This window comes from Girardinichthys multiradiatus, chromosome 5 (genome assembly GCF_021462225.1).
Source record: "Girardinichthys multiradiatus isolate DD_20200921_A chromosome 5, DD_fGirMul_XY1, whole genome shotgun sequence".
Taxonomy (NCBI): Eukaryota; Metazoa; Chordata; class Actinopteri; order Cyprinodontiformes; family Goodeidae; genus Girardinichthys; species Girardinichthys multiradiatus.
Genome location: NC_061798.1, coordinates 7,813,438 through 7,828,307, shown reverse-complemented (window position 1 = coordinate 7,828,307; position 14,870 = coordinate 7,813,438). Strand labels below are relative to the sequence as shown.

Sequence of the window (14,870 nt, the reverse complement as noted above, 5' to 3'; positions counted from 1 at the left end):
TGGCTTGTAAAAATAACTACACATCTGACTTCTTATGGCTTTGTTTTATATGGCACTGTAGACAGGTAGCATTGCTCTGGATGGAGATTATTTTTGCATTGTAAAACAAAAATCTTAATACCCCAAAATAATGGCCCTGATTCAGCCAAGGAAGAGTTACAAAATATCACTACGGCTTTTATAGTTTTAGCAAACATCAATGAAAGCCATTATTGACACATGGAGATAACATGGAACATTGCTGGTCAAGAGTGAAGCAGGCAGGTCTCCTCAATCCTGCCATCATGCATTCCCTTGTGGAAGCAGAAGCTGGGGACTCGGGGCTGGACTCTTTCATCATCCAGGCTGAAGTCACCAAGGTGGTTAAAAAGCTCCACGGTGGCAGGGCTTTGGGGGTGGATGAGATCCGCCCTGAGTACCTCAAGTCTCTGGATGTTGTGGGGCTGTCATGGTTGACACACCTCTTCGACATTGTGTGGCAGTCAGGGACAGTGCCTCTGGACTGGCAGACCGGGGTGGTGGTCCCCCTTCATAAGGGTGACCAGAAGGTGTGTTCGAACTACAGGGGGATCACACTCCTCAGCTTCCCTAGTAAGGCCTACACCATGGGATTGGTGTAGGCCTTACTAGGCCAATAGTCGAACCTCGGCTTCAGGAGGAGCAGTGTGGTTTTCGTCCCGGCCGTGGAACACTGGATCAGCTCTATACCCTGCTGCAGGGTACTCGAGGGTTTATGGGAGTTTGCCCAACCGGTCAACATGTGTTTTGTGGACCTGGAGAATGTCAGTGTTGAGGGTTTGGAGGCAGGACCGGGATGCAGAACATGGCGAGGAGGCAGCATGGTGAGTAGATGAAGTTTAATAATTTAATTGATGGTGGACTTACAGAAGGCAGGCAGACAAGCAGGTTATCCAAAAGCAAAAGTTCAAGAGCCAATACAGAAAACAAACCACAAGGAGAAACTCTGGAAGATAGCAACGTTTGATAACGTAAGGAACCAGCGGGGAACAATGAAAACTAGAGAGCTTATAAGCTGAGGGAAGTGGAGTATGGATCAATGAGACAGGGAGGCAGGTAATCAGAGGAAACATGTAACAGGTGTGGACCAGGCTGCAGGGAACTGAGAGAATAAGTGAAACTAATTAGCAGGGGTAACCAGGAACATGAGGAGCTGGGCAAGATACTAAACTACTTAACATAACCAGGGGAAAACTGATCTAAAGAAAACTATAGGCAAAGATAAATAACCAAATGAAGCATAAGAATCTAGAATAACCATTAACTAAAGTAAACTGAGAAACTAGACGGAACAGAAGAAACACCAGACCGATAAAAAGTAAACAAACACTAAACTCAAAATGACACATCCTGACAGAGAAGGCATTCAGCTGTGATGTACGGAGTCGGGGCTGTCAGGATCTCTGTGTTGTCTTTTGTTGTTGTGCACTGTGCTTGGCCTCTAGGTGGCTCTGGGTTCGTGAGGAGTGGTGACAGGTGTTCCTTATTCCCTAATCTTCCGTGGAGGGTATTTAAAATGGAGGCCGCCAGCAGCTCAGCGCCAGAGTGTTGCCCTCAGTGGTATAGACTCAAGCCACAGTTTACCTAGCTTTGTCATTCTAGTAATTTTGAATGTGCTCCTTTGCAGACCGGATACCTAGGCCTGACCTTGTCTTCGAAGCATCCTTACTAATTTGGATTTCGTCACTGGAGAAGGATTTCCAAACTACGTGGATTATACCTGGTTTGCCTACCCTTTGCTTCCGGAACTAGTGGCTGGCGGCTATTCCAACGGAACTACTACGGACCTCCACAAGCGACCCATGTCCACCCTCCCACACAATAACATCACAAACAGAACCTCAGAGTTACCTCAAAATGAGTTCAAGTACCTACCTGCTCCGTTCATCTCACTGTGCAGCTCCGTTGTTGTCTCATCCCCTCCTGGCGGATCAACCTCTACTTCCTAGTAAGACAGACTTTTTATTTTGTAATATTCACCATCTTAGACTTATACATTCTTACCGTGACTACTTACCTTGCAGTTGTCGTCCGGTTCCAGCTCCGCCCCCCTTTCCCTTGCTCACTGTAAAATAAAGCCTTTGTTAAACTTCATCGGTCTCCTGATTGCTTACTGCATGTGGGTCAAGACAATCTGTAAAACTATGACAGAACACTCTGGCCAACCTTACCCAGCAGAGGCTTTCAGGAGAACTCTTTCCGAACAATCCCACCAAATCCAAGCCCATGACTCCACTCTCCGGTCCCTAGCCGAACAGCAGAGACAAACAAACCTTCAGATTGAACAGCTATCATCCATGCTTCAACACACCCTAAGCAGTATACCCAGTCCAGCCGCAGAGGGCTCTACAGCCCCACAGGTCGCACAGCAGCTCTCACACTCTCGTGACGTCACTTCCCCCAACCCAGAAAAATATTCCGGTGAGTCAGGAGATTGCAGAGGTTTCTTGTTACAATTTACACTTGTATTCAACCGATCCCCACAGTCCTTCCCTCATGATCACGCTAAGATTTCTTTTATTTTGGGACTATTGTCGGGTAAGGCGTTAAGATGGGTGGAAGCCCGCTTTAACAATTGCTGTTATTTTGGCTGTACCTTTTCTGATTTTGAGATGGAATTTAGAGAGGTATTTTCTAATGATGTAGATCAAACCGCAACAGCCTGAAAACTATGGTGCTTAAGACAGAGAGTCCAGTCAGTTTCTGAATTCTCCATAGATTTCAGAACCTTAGCAGCAGCTTCTGGGTGGGATGATTGTGCTCTCAAAACTGCATTTTTTCAGGCTTTAAATGAGCCCCTAAAGGATGAGTTAGCCTTAGTAGATGAACCCAAGACACTTAACGTTTAATAAATTTAGCCACTAGACTCGATAATCGCATGAGAGAGAGGAAGAGGTCCCGGCAGGATTTTTGTGCTAGCAAGACACAAACCCCCAACCAGGTTCACTTAGCTGTTCGTTCACCTATCCCTCCACAGGCCTCAGAGTCAGAGCCTGTGCAGGTTGGGCGTACTCACCTCTCGGCTGAGGAGAGACAGAGATGCCGTCAGTCTAATCTATGTTTTTACTGCAGTTCTCCTAAGAATCTTCTTGCCAGCTGCCCTGTTTGTCCCACTGGACCAAAAGGGTGGGTCCGTCAGTAGATGAGGGGAAACCCCCGGACAGCTTAAACAATCCTTCTGCCCCTAGACTTAGCCTGCCCGCTTCTTTGATTCTAGACTGACATATACAGAATCTCTCTGCTTTAATTGATTCCGGGAGTGAGCAAAACCTTATTGATCTGAATTTGGTCACTGAAGCTCAGATTGAGACAGAACCACTCCTTTCACCTCAGTTAGTATCAGCTCTGGATGGGCACAGATTACAACACAGATTACCCATCATACCAAACCTTTAACCCTTTTGTTGTCTGGTAACCATAGAGAAGAAATATCCTTTTTCGTTTTCCCTATCGCTCTGAACTCTATGGTTTTAGGCTTTCCGTGGCTACAGAAACATAACCCTCATAAATTGGTCTGAGTGCTGAGTAGAGTCATGGTCCACTTGCTGTCTTTCTTCGTGCCTTCAGTCAGCCGTTCCCCCACAGCCGGCCGACATGGTTCCGGATGAGAGCAAGGTTACTAATCTTTCACTTGTTCCCACTGAATACCACGACCTAAAATAGGTTTTTATTAAGGTTAAGGCGTTAACTTTGCCTCCACACAGACCTTATGACTGCTCCATTGAGTTACTTCCTGGCACCCCCCTGCTTACTAGTAGATTATACAACATCTCAGAACCTGAACGTAAGACTATGGAGAAGTATAATAACGAGTCCCTTGTGGCTGGCATTATTCGCCCTTCTTATTCTCCCCTACGCGCCGGGTTTTTCTTTGTGGCTAAGAAAGATGGTTCCATTCGCCCATGTATTGATTATAGGGGATTAAATCAGATAACTGTTAAGAATAAATACCCACTTCCACTCCTTTCTTCGGCTTTTGAGCCAGTTCATAGTGCCAGAATATTTACTAAGCTTGACCTAAGAAATGCCTACCATTTAATCAGGAACCGCCAGGGGGACAAATGGAAGACTGCATTTAAAACACCCCTCGGACACTTTGAATACTTGGTGATGCTATTTGGGCTTTGTAATGCACCTGCAGTTTTCCAGTCACTCGTCAACGATGTGCTCAGAAATTTTTTGAATGTTTTTGTCTACCTTGATGATATTTTGATCTACTCAAAGGACATTGATGAACACCGTCGTTGTGTACATTTAGTTCTTCAAAGACTGCTGGAGAATCGTTTGTTTGTAAAGGCTGAGAAGTGTGACTTTCATAAGGACTCAGTAACCTTTTTGGGGTTCATATTGGAGGGTGGACAGGTTCGCTCAGACCCAGAGAAGATTAAGGCAGTCCTCGAGTGGCCTGTCCCAGACTCCTGCAAACAGCTCCAGCGTTTCCTAGAATTTGCGAATTTTTATCGCGGGTTTATTAAGAACTTTAGTCTGTTGGCTGCCCCGCTCACTGCTCTCACCTCCACTAAGACTGTGTTCTCCTGGTCTCACGAGGCAGATAGAGCCTTTTCAGCACTAAAGGAAAGATTCTCACAGACCCCCATTCTGATTCACCCTGATTCCTCTCGATGGTTTATTCTGGAGGTGGACACCTCTGAAACAGGCGTAGGAGCTGTACTCTCACAACAGTCCATCACAGATGGTAAGCTTCATCCCTGCGCTTTCTTTTCCAGACGGCTCAGTGACACAGAGAGAAACTATGATGTAGGAGGACAGGGACTTCTAGCCATTAAGTTGGCCTTGGAGGAATGGCAGCATTGGTTTGAGGGTGCTGAACACCCTGTATTAGTTTGGACTGATCATAAAAATGTGGCTTATTTACAGTCAGCAAAAAGACTGAATCCATGGCAATCACGTTGGTCTCTTTTTTTTTCTCGGTTCGATCTTTCAATTTCCTATAGACCTGGTTCTAAGAACCTGAAGCCAGACTCTTTGTCCTGTCAGTTTTCCCCTGATAGCCTTGTTAAGGAGGCTGTGCCTATCATTCCTTCCCACTGGACTGTTGGAGCCTTGTCTTGGGAGATAGAGAACCTAGTAAACCAGGCCAAGCGTCATGAACCTGACCCTGGCACTGGTCCCCCTAATAGGGTTTATGTTCCTTCCTCTGTCCGGTTCCGGCTGATCCCTTGGTTTCACACTGCCAGATTCTCTGGTCACCCTGGGGTCAGCCAGACTGTCTCACTCATTTCCAGGAGATTTTGGTGGCCATCTCTCCACAGTGACATCAAACAGTATGGAACCTACAGAACCAACAGATGGAATCTATTCTCAGGTGTCTGTCGGCCTCTGATCCCCTAGAATGTAGCACTTACCTGCCGTGGCCCGTGTATGCCATTAACTCTCATGTTTCTTCAGCTACTGGATTGTCACCTTTCAAGGCATCTGTTGGGTATCAGCCACCTTTGTTTCAGGCAGATGAAAGAGACATTGCAGTTGCCTCTGTTCGCCTCCATGTCCGCCGTTGCAAACGGTTCTGGTCCACGGCCTCCCAGGCTCTCCTTCATTCAGCAGATCAGAACAAGAAGTGTGCTGACTGTAAACAGAGGCCAGCCACGTTGTATCAGCATGGCCAAATGGTCTGGTTGTCCTCTAGGGACATACCTTTAAAAGTGTTTTCTGAAAAGCTGTCTCCCCGCTTTAATGGCCCTTATACCATTGAATCATCGGTCCTTCTGCCCTTCGCCTTTATCTACCTCCTAGCCTGCGTGTACACCCCATTTTTCATGTTTCCCAGGTTAAACCTGTCTTTTCCAGTGATTCCTGCCCTCCTGCCAAGCCCCTACCACCCACTCTGGACCGGCTTAGTCATCCTGTCTGGACGGTCCGTTGGATCGTGGACTCCAGTCGGCGGGGTCGCAGATGGCTGTATCTGGTGGACTGGGAAGGGTATGGGCCGGAGGACCGTTCTTGGGTGCCCTGATCTTTTATTTGTGACCCTACATTGATCTCGGACTATGTCTCCTCTCGACCTTCCACTTCTTCTGGGTCGCTGGGTGGCGACCATTGAGGGGGGGTGATGTCAGGATCTCTGTGTTGTCTTTTGTTGTTGTGCTCTGTGCTTGGCCTCTAGGTGGCTCTGGGTTTGTGAGGAGTGGTGAAAGGTGTTCCTTATTCCCTAATCTTCCGTGGAGGGTATTTAAGATGGAGGCCGCCAGCAGTTCAGCGCCAGAGTGTTGCTCCCAGTTGTATAGACTCAAGCCACAGTTTACCTAGCTTTGTCTTTGTCATCCTAGTAATTTTGTATGTGCTCCTTTGCAGACCGGATACCTAGGCCTGGCCTTGTCTTCGAAGCATCCTTACTAATTTGGATTTTGTCACTGGAGAAGGATTTCCAAACTACGTGGATTATACCTGGTTTGCCTACCCTTTGCTTCCGGAACTACTGGCTGGCGGCTATTCCGAAGGTGCCCTTCCTGGAACTACTACGGACCTCCACAAGCGACCCATGTCCACCCTCCCACACAATAACATCACAAACAGAACCTCAGAGTTACCTCAAAATGAGTTCAAGTACCTACCTGCTCCGTTCATCTCAGTGTGCAGCTTCGTTGTTGTCTCAACCCCTCCTGGCGGATCAACCTCCACTTCCTAGTAAGACAGACTTGTTATTTTGTAATATTCACCATCTTAGACTTATACATTCTTACCGTGTCTACTTACCTTGCAGTTGTCCTCCGGTTCCAGCTCCGCCCCCTTTCCCTTGCTCACTGTAAAATAAAGCCTTTGTTAAACATCATCGGTCTCCTGATTGCTTACTGCATGTGGGTCAAAACAATATGTAAAACTATGACAGGGGCCCTTTATTAGGGGCCATCTGGTCTCTGTACAAGTGGAGCAGGAGCTTGGTATGCATTGCCGGCACTAAGTCGGACCTGTTCCCGGTGCATGTTGGACTCTGGCAGGGCTGTCCTTTGTCACTGATCCTGTTCATAACTTTTATGGACAGGATTTCTAGGCACAGCAAAGGGCCGGAGGGGGTCTGGTTTGGGGACCATCTCTACTTTTTGCAGATGAGGTGGTCCTGCTGGCCCCATCTAGCCCAGACCTACAACATGCACCAAAGCGGTTTGCAGCCAAGTGTGAAGCAGCTGGGATGAAGATCAGCTCCTCCAAGTCCGAGGCCATGGTTCTCAACCAGAAAAGGGTGGCTTGTCCTCTTCAGGTTGGAGGGGAGCTCCTGCCTCAAGTGGAGAAGTTCAAGTATCTCGGGGCCTTGTTCACGAGTGAGGGGAGAATGAAGCAGGAGATCCATAGACGGATTGGTGCTGCTGCCGCAGTAATGGGGATGCTGTGCCGGTCCATTGTGGTGAAGAGAGAGCTGAGCCGAAAAGCGAAGCTCTTGATTTTCCTGTCGGTCTACGTTTCTACCCTCACCAGGCGGAGCTCAGAGTAGAGCCACTGCTCCTCCACATCGAGAGGAGCCAGTTGCGGTGGCTCGGGCATCTATACTGGATGCCTCCTGGACGCCTTCCTCAGAAAGGTGTTCCAGGCACGGCTCCCCCCAGAGGAGCTGGAGGAGGTGTCTAGGGAGAGGGACGTCTGGGTGTCTCTACCGAGTCTGCTGCGACGGCGACCTGATCCCGGATAAAGCAGAAGACGACAAGTACGACTATGAGTACGAGGTAACATGGAACATTGCTGGCCCCTTCCAGAAAAGGTCCGCCTATCACAATTAATTACAAGGAGGTCACAAAAGAACGGAGAACATCAAAAGCACTACAAGCCTTGCATGCCTCTTTTAACTTCATTGTTTAACCTTCAACAATAAGAAACATACTGGTCAAAAATGGCTTTTATAAGAGAGTTCCATGTCCAAAACCACTGCTGACCAAAAAGGCTTGTCTCACATTTGCCAAAAACATATCAATGACCCCAAAGCTTTGGAAAAGTAGTCTGTTGACTAACGAAATAAAAGTGGAACTATTTGGAAGCTGTGCAATGATCCACAACACACCAGAAAGTCCTCCTCCAGATGGAGACTAAGGGTGTATTCACACTTGCCACTTTTGGTCCGCTTTAAACGGACCAGAGTTTGTTTCCCACCTTGGTCCGGACCTTTTGTGCAGGTGTGAATACACTCAACGAACCCTGGTCCGGACCAAACAACCGGACCGAAACCCATTTTTTGAGGTGGTCTCGGTCCGCTTCCAAACGGACTCTGGTGCGGTTTGCTTATGGTCTGAATACAAACCGGCCCCGATCCGAACCAACTACAAAAAGCGTACGTCTCTTTGAACATAAAAAGCCACCGTAGCCGGTAGTAAAGGTGTGTGTTGTAATGTAATTATACCTGATAAGCTGTGTGTTGCTTAGCAACGCTACTGGCTTGTTGTGGGACAAGGGACGTAGAGAACGTCAGTGTTCAGCACACATTCTCCGACGGGGTTCCAACATTATAAATAAAACGTCTCAAAGTCTGTGTTGAATGAGCTGCTCTTGACTCTCACAATAATATTGCAGCTGTAATAACGGCACAAATAAGCAGAACACAGCATATCTACAGCTGTTTTCCTACATTTCCGGGTCTGTGCTCTGTCCCGCCAACAAAAGTTGAGACATAAATCTAATTGATTTGCTGTGATATGACCTCGTCTTTAATAAGCATCTATTGTGGCAGAATTAAAGCAACTTAAACAATGAAGTGTGGGCCTGCACACATCGATGTGAAAGACTAATTTTCAGGTATAACAAACAGATGATGGAAATTAATGCTGCCAATGACATTGCAACCAGTTCTTAGGTTTAGGGGCAATTACTTTTCCATAACCATGCCAGCTTGGTTTGAACAGCTTTGTTTAATCAGTTAGATCATTAATTGTATTAAGTTTGGCGATTTGAAACAATTAGGTGTGACAAAAAAGCAAAAATTGAAGAAAACTGTAAGGGGGTGAATGCTTCTTGACTGCACAAAAACTAACCATGTGACTAGTTAGAGACTGGCCTATTCTAAGGCAGCAATTTTTGACTCTGAATGCTGTGTTTTTTCATTTGTACAGTAAAATTCCAATATTTTACTCTGTGAGCTATTAGCTGCTACATGCTGTCAAATATTATGCACAATATAGTTGGTTGTTAAAGATATTGTTATTTTTGTTGTCGAATAAAATCTAGTTTTCAGTTGTGTGCTGGGCACTGTGAAAATTCTCCATCAAAAAGTCTACGTAACAGTTTGACCTACTCAAATGGGAATTTCAGCACAAACTGAAATCTTCCTTGAGGTGACATCATATGCATGACTAATCCTCACCCAGTGATGTCAACATAAAGTGTTTTTTTATACTGTGCTTGTTTTCTTGTTTGAGCTACTTGACTGAGTTAATCTAATTCTCCATTGAGAACTGATTCTCCAAACTGAGATCCCTCTGAGTCCTCTGCTTTTGTTAAGACTCTGACTTCCATTAGCTGTTAGACAAAAATCCTTGGAAAGATTACAACTATATCACATTTGTATAAAATGTTCAATTTGATTGCCTTTCCATTCGCTAGTGTTAGACAAGCCGTTAAGAAAAAAAACATCGACCAATGGAGCATGTCTTACAGGTTCAGAGCTAGCAGAACTGTTAAACTGTGTGACTTTTAAGACATTTCATATGTGCAATAAACCTTCATAACAAATTTTGTTAAAGAAAAAAGGCATAACATAATCTCTTCAATGCAATAGTAGGCTTTAATTTTTGCATCCAGTTATGCAACAAAGAAAAATGCCATATCAACCTGGGTGTCAATTAATTCTGATTACCTATATCCAATGTCAGTCCATCCACGATCTTCTTGGTGAAAACGCTGCATGGACCTCATGTCACGGGAGCAGCTTGAGAAGGATAAACAGGGCGAAAAAGGCTCATAGGTATGATGAACATAGAGAAACTGAAGGGGCAGAGAGAGTGGAATTGGTGTATCCCGGTAAGCTTTCGCTCCCCACTGGCAGCGAGGGATGATCTGAGGGCAATCTGCATTCAGGAGGATACAGTTGTTTGGTTACCATCTCAGACCATAACAATTTATAGATATGTCAGGTTATTGTACATAAACCTGCAAAAGTATTTTTTATCCTTTTAATGAAATTTCTATTTTCATTTTGCCAGGTCACAGTAGCAATCTGCATTTTACTATCATTCATGTTACAGACCAGCATAAAGTAGTACATTATTGTAAAATAGAAGGAAGAAAATACCATTAAAAACATTGTTCAAATAAAATCTAAAAGTTGTCGAATGCAAATATTTTCAGTACCTTCTAGCATTACTATTCCCTGCAACTACAGCTGTGTTTTGGGGATATGTGTCTACCAGCTTTGCACATCTACCAACCAACATTTTCTCCTCTTTTTCTTTCAAGTCCTTCAAGAGAATCTCAATTGGATTTCTGGGTGTAAGACATGAACATGTTTGGAACTAAACCACTTTTTTGCAGCTGTAACTGTATATTTCAGAATAATGTCCTGCTGGAAGGTCAACCTCCCTTCCCAGTCCCAAGTCTTTTGTCACCACTAAAAGGTTATCTTTGTTCACCATTAAAATGTATATATAAAAAGACTGGATCAAAACTCAGGCTGAATAGAAATCCATGCCTGCAACACACTTCATAATGAAGCACTTTGCTGTGTTGGTCACATAAAATCCCCAAAAATACATTGAGGGCAGTGATTGTAACATGGCAAAATGTTACAAAAAAGGTTCAAGTAATATGACAACTTTTGCACTATAGCTAATTTACAAATGTATTGAAATGTCAGCAGATGACATTTCAAAAATCTAAAAGAAACAACATAAAGTTTGTCCAGCAGGACCAAGTACAAAGAGCAACAAAGTAATTTTTAAATTCAAACAGTTCAGTTTGAAATCTAAAATCATTGTACCATCTTACAGAATTACTATTTGCAGCTCTATTTTGAGTCTAAACACCTCTTACATAATGGAATTGCTCACCCAAGTATTTGTGCCTAAATGTCTGCAGTCCATCCTGCACCACCTTGCCCAAACCAGTGTCATAAGAAATCCATTCTGTGTTCTCCAGCTTCCAGACCAATGCTAGTGTTGTCATCACTGCATTGTGAAGATCAAGTGGCTCCAGAAGTGATCTTGAAAGCTCCCTTCTCCTCGGGCTTATGTGCCTGGTCACAACATCAATGCCTTGTTTCTCAGTCAAAGTGAAATTATAGTATCCTCCTAAGATCTCACTGAGGGCCTGGGGCTGCTGAGATGCTGGTAAGCTGCTGAGGTGCATGCCCAGTATAACTCCATCCATACCACCGTTGATAATGGCATCCGTGGCCAGAGTAGCGGGCCGAGATAGTCTAAATACCTTTGGCTGCTCCACATTGTCCCAGCACCCGTTGGGACCCAGACGGAGAGAAGGTGGAATGTCCTGGTGGCTGAGGAATGATAGCCCCATCGTCCTACCAAGGGTTAGAGGGAAGATCCCAAGAGCTTGCGTTACCTCCATTTTAGCTTTTAGTCCTGATTCAATCCCTAAAAGTAGGGGTGCAAGAGCAACCGTGGTGCCGTCTGGAGCAAGGACCACCCCCCGCTCCTCGCCTTGGTCAGTTACAATATGGTGGATAGCCTTATCAAAAAAGCTGAAGGATGTTGCATTTAGAATTGATCCCTCTAAACCCTCTGTATCACTGTGGTTATATGACGCACCCAAGAAATGGATGGTCATTAGATCGTCATGGCCAGCAGTCTTTCTCAAAGCTCTAACCAGAGCCAGAGGTGAGAGACCAGGGTTGGAGTCTTCAACCTGCTGCACAGATTGGATGAAGCTCTCCATGTTACGCAAGTGGACACCTGAAAGAAATGTGATGGATATTTATTATAGGTCTGTAACAAATAATATAATAATATTGCTCCTTTGTGAACCTTCATTTGTGGCATTAGAGACTGGATGTCATTTATAAGGCTTAAACTAAATGCAGCTGGATTTAATGAAAATAAAATGCTTTGCAAATGTAAGCACATTCAATTTCCTGACTAGGCATGGGCCTGTTACGAATATTAACATTTACTAAGGTTTAAAACACTAGAGTTTCAAAACTATGGTTTAAAGTCCTTTTAATGGCACGGCAAAGGAGATGATGGAGTGACTGGAGATTCCTCCAACTGTACAGTGACTCTCAAAAGGATACTTGGTAAAAATCCTGCTTTTTGAGATCTGAAATAATAAGATAATGACAAATCATTCTTAACTTTTAGCTAAAAATGCAGATTTCTGGTACAATTTACCAATAAAAAAAGTTAATCTGTAAGGGGGAAAAATCTCGCCAATATTTAAAAAGCTGCTATAACTTGGTTGCTTAGGTGTGCACATCTATAAACTAATACATTTTTTGCACAATCATATAGAAGAAAAAGGAAATGATTTATCATTGCCTCCATTTTTTCATCTCAAAATCCAAGAATTTAAACAGGGTTGTACAAACTGTACTGACTACAGAGCCACTAGCGCAAACATCCCCCAAATGTTACTGCACACTGCCAACCAGCTGCTGAACCTTTCCCTCAGTTAGAAAAAGATAAATTGGCTCCAACACGGGAGTGCTGCTTCCAGGGATAAACTGCCTGCACCCCCCAAATCTGGGACACTGTTCGAACTTGCTTTTGCAGATCGTGATCACAGCCGTAAGTCAATTAATAAGGGGTGCTTCTGTGCTTTAAATCATACTTATATGTATATAATGTTTAAAAAGCCAAATGTGTTCTGTTACACTATTACTGCTAGTTAATACGATCCTTCTCTGACAAACAAGAACAGACAGTTGTCCTTTCTACATCACTCTGATGTCATCTTGCTCTAATTCTCATTTTTAATTTTTTGCTACATTGATTTGATTTTCAGTTATCTTTAAATGTCCCTGATTGGAGGTAGATGGACTCCATTAAAAATACTTTTGTGGAATAAGAAGAAATTTAATTTAGTCAGCGTTGTGGAAATATAAATGTCTTATCATTAGTAGCTAAATCTAAGATATATTTGGGATTTGCTGCTTATAGATTGATTATTATTAGGAGTTTTTAGTTATGCTTTTGAGAGTTAGAAAAATCCTTAAACAGTAGCTTCTAATGTGGTCACACAATGAGTGTTTATTATTCAAGGTTAAAGCTTGCAGGTGTTTTCTGTCTGTATCGTGAGAAACTGGCAGTGGATTAGGGAGGCATGGTACTCCTCTCACTGAAGATTCCTGAAGATGTGTGGGAAACAATTCTTTAATTAAATGATGAAATGTATCTCTGTTTCTTTGATACTGTTGCTGGGGAGACATCCACAGATAGAATGATTGTGTTTGTGTACTGCATAGCAGCGTGGGGTCTGAATTCAAATTGGTTTTAATAAACTTGTGGAAACGTACAACTGATCTCTGACTGAGGATTGTCCTTTGGGGTGCCAAATAAAAAGAGTCGGGGAGAGGTGAGGAGTAATGTAAGAGTTAACTGACGGCCAGTAAAGTTTTCCCACCTCAACAATTGGTGCCGTGACCCGGATTTGGCACTAACTAAAGGATAATTAATTGACTACGAGGCAGACGTCGTTCTACAACACCACAGGGTCGACCCAAAACAAAAGGTAAGGAGATCTAAATTTATTCTCCTTTTGCCTGCTAATAGTGTAGGTGGTGTTGTGGAATAGATATCTGTTTTCTTTTAAATTTACAGTCTTGATCAGTTTTGGGTAAAATATTTGTTGGTTGAAATAATGGATTACGGTAAAGAAATGATATATTGCGTAAAAATATTTGTTGATTGACACAAGATAAATTTTAGCCGAGATACTTGAATGTTGAGGCTGTAACATACTTTTAACTGAAGATACTTAAATGGTGACGGTGTTGAAGTAAATAAGTTCCGGATTTGGCAATCCAAACTCAGTCCTGACGAGGACTGGGATATTTAGGCTGGGGTTAGTAAGAGCCTCCCCGAGGGATTGGGGCCAGGGATAGGACCCCCGAGACCCTGTACTGGCAGGTGAGGGAAGACAGTTGGGATACTTAAATGGTGAAACTGTAATAATAAGATTAAGTAAAAGGAATTCCAAGGAGTCAACGGAGGGTTGATTCCTAGGTGTCAAACCGGGTTTGGCGTCACAGTGGTCGGACCAGGAGAGATTGAAAAAGTTCTGCGATTGTGTTAAATATGCTTTAATTTGGGAAGATAAGTTTGGTTTTTCACAGAGTGGAAGTTTGAGTGTAAATAAGTTAAATAGTTTAAAGAGTTTCGAGTAAAACAGTTGATGGATGGAGATGAGAAAAATAAAAAACATAAGAAAAAGATTAAAAAGCAGAGTGCATCAATTAAGGTGTTAAAGAGTTAAAACTTTCCTGCAGGAAGTTTCGTTTGTCTTAAATATTGCGATCAGTCGGAAAAGAAAGGAGTATAGTGCATGTTATGGTGGACAACTGACTGACTGACTGATAATATTTCTGTGTGCAAAATCTGAATCTATACTAAACTTTTTCATCTGCCTCTCACACACACACACACACATACACACATGTATGGGATTTGAGTGTAACATCTGCGTTTTTGAGTCTGGACTTTAGAAACCTGCCCTTCTCATGGCTACTCGACCAGAGACGCTTCTCCAGCACGGCCTGAAAGAGAGAGCCTGTCTGCCTGCTGCTGCAAATCACAGTGTGAGTTTCCACCAGAACGAAACTCAGAAGAAGTCTGGCCCAAACCCACTGGAGATGGACAACGATCCATGCTGTTTGCCAGAGCCAGAAGAGTGAATGCACTGGATTTATATTGAAAGCACATCTTATGCGGGCAGAAGAGAAACAGGCCAGAGCAAAGTTCTTTCTC

At 43.9% G+C, this 14,870-nt stretch overlaps 1 protein-coding gene across 1 annotated transcript in view; it reads right to left on the bottom strand.

Annotated features, from left to right (window-relative positions):
* Nucleotides 1-14,870, bottom strand: part of LOC124867908 (N-acetylmuramoyl-L-alanine amidase-like) — a 44,196-nt gene that overhangs the window by 1,104 nt on the left and 28,222 nt on the right. The window contains exons 2-3 of the mRNA XM_047364597.1: nt 11,001-11,861; nt 9,812-10,022 (exon numbers count right to left, since the gene is read on the bottom strand). Coding sequence (XP_047220553.1) covers nt 9,812-10,022; nt 11,001-11,861 — 1,072 coding nt within the window. The remainder of the gene's footprint in view (nt 1-9,811; nt 10,023-11,000; nt 11,862-14,870) is intronic.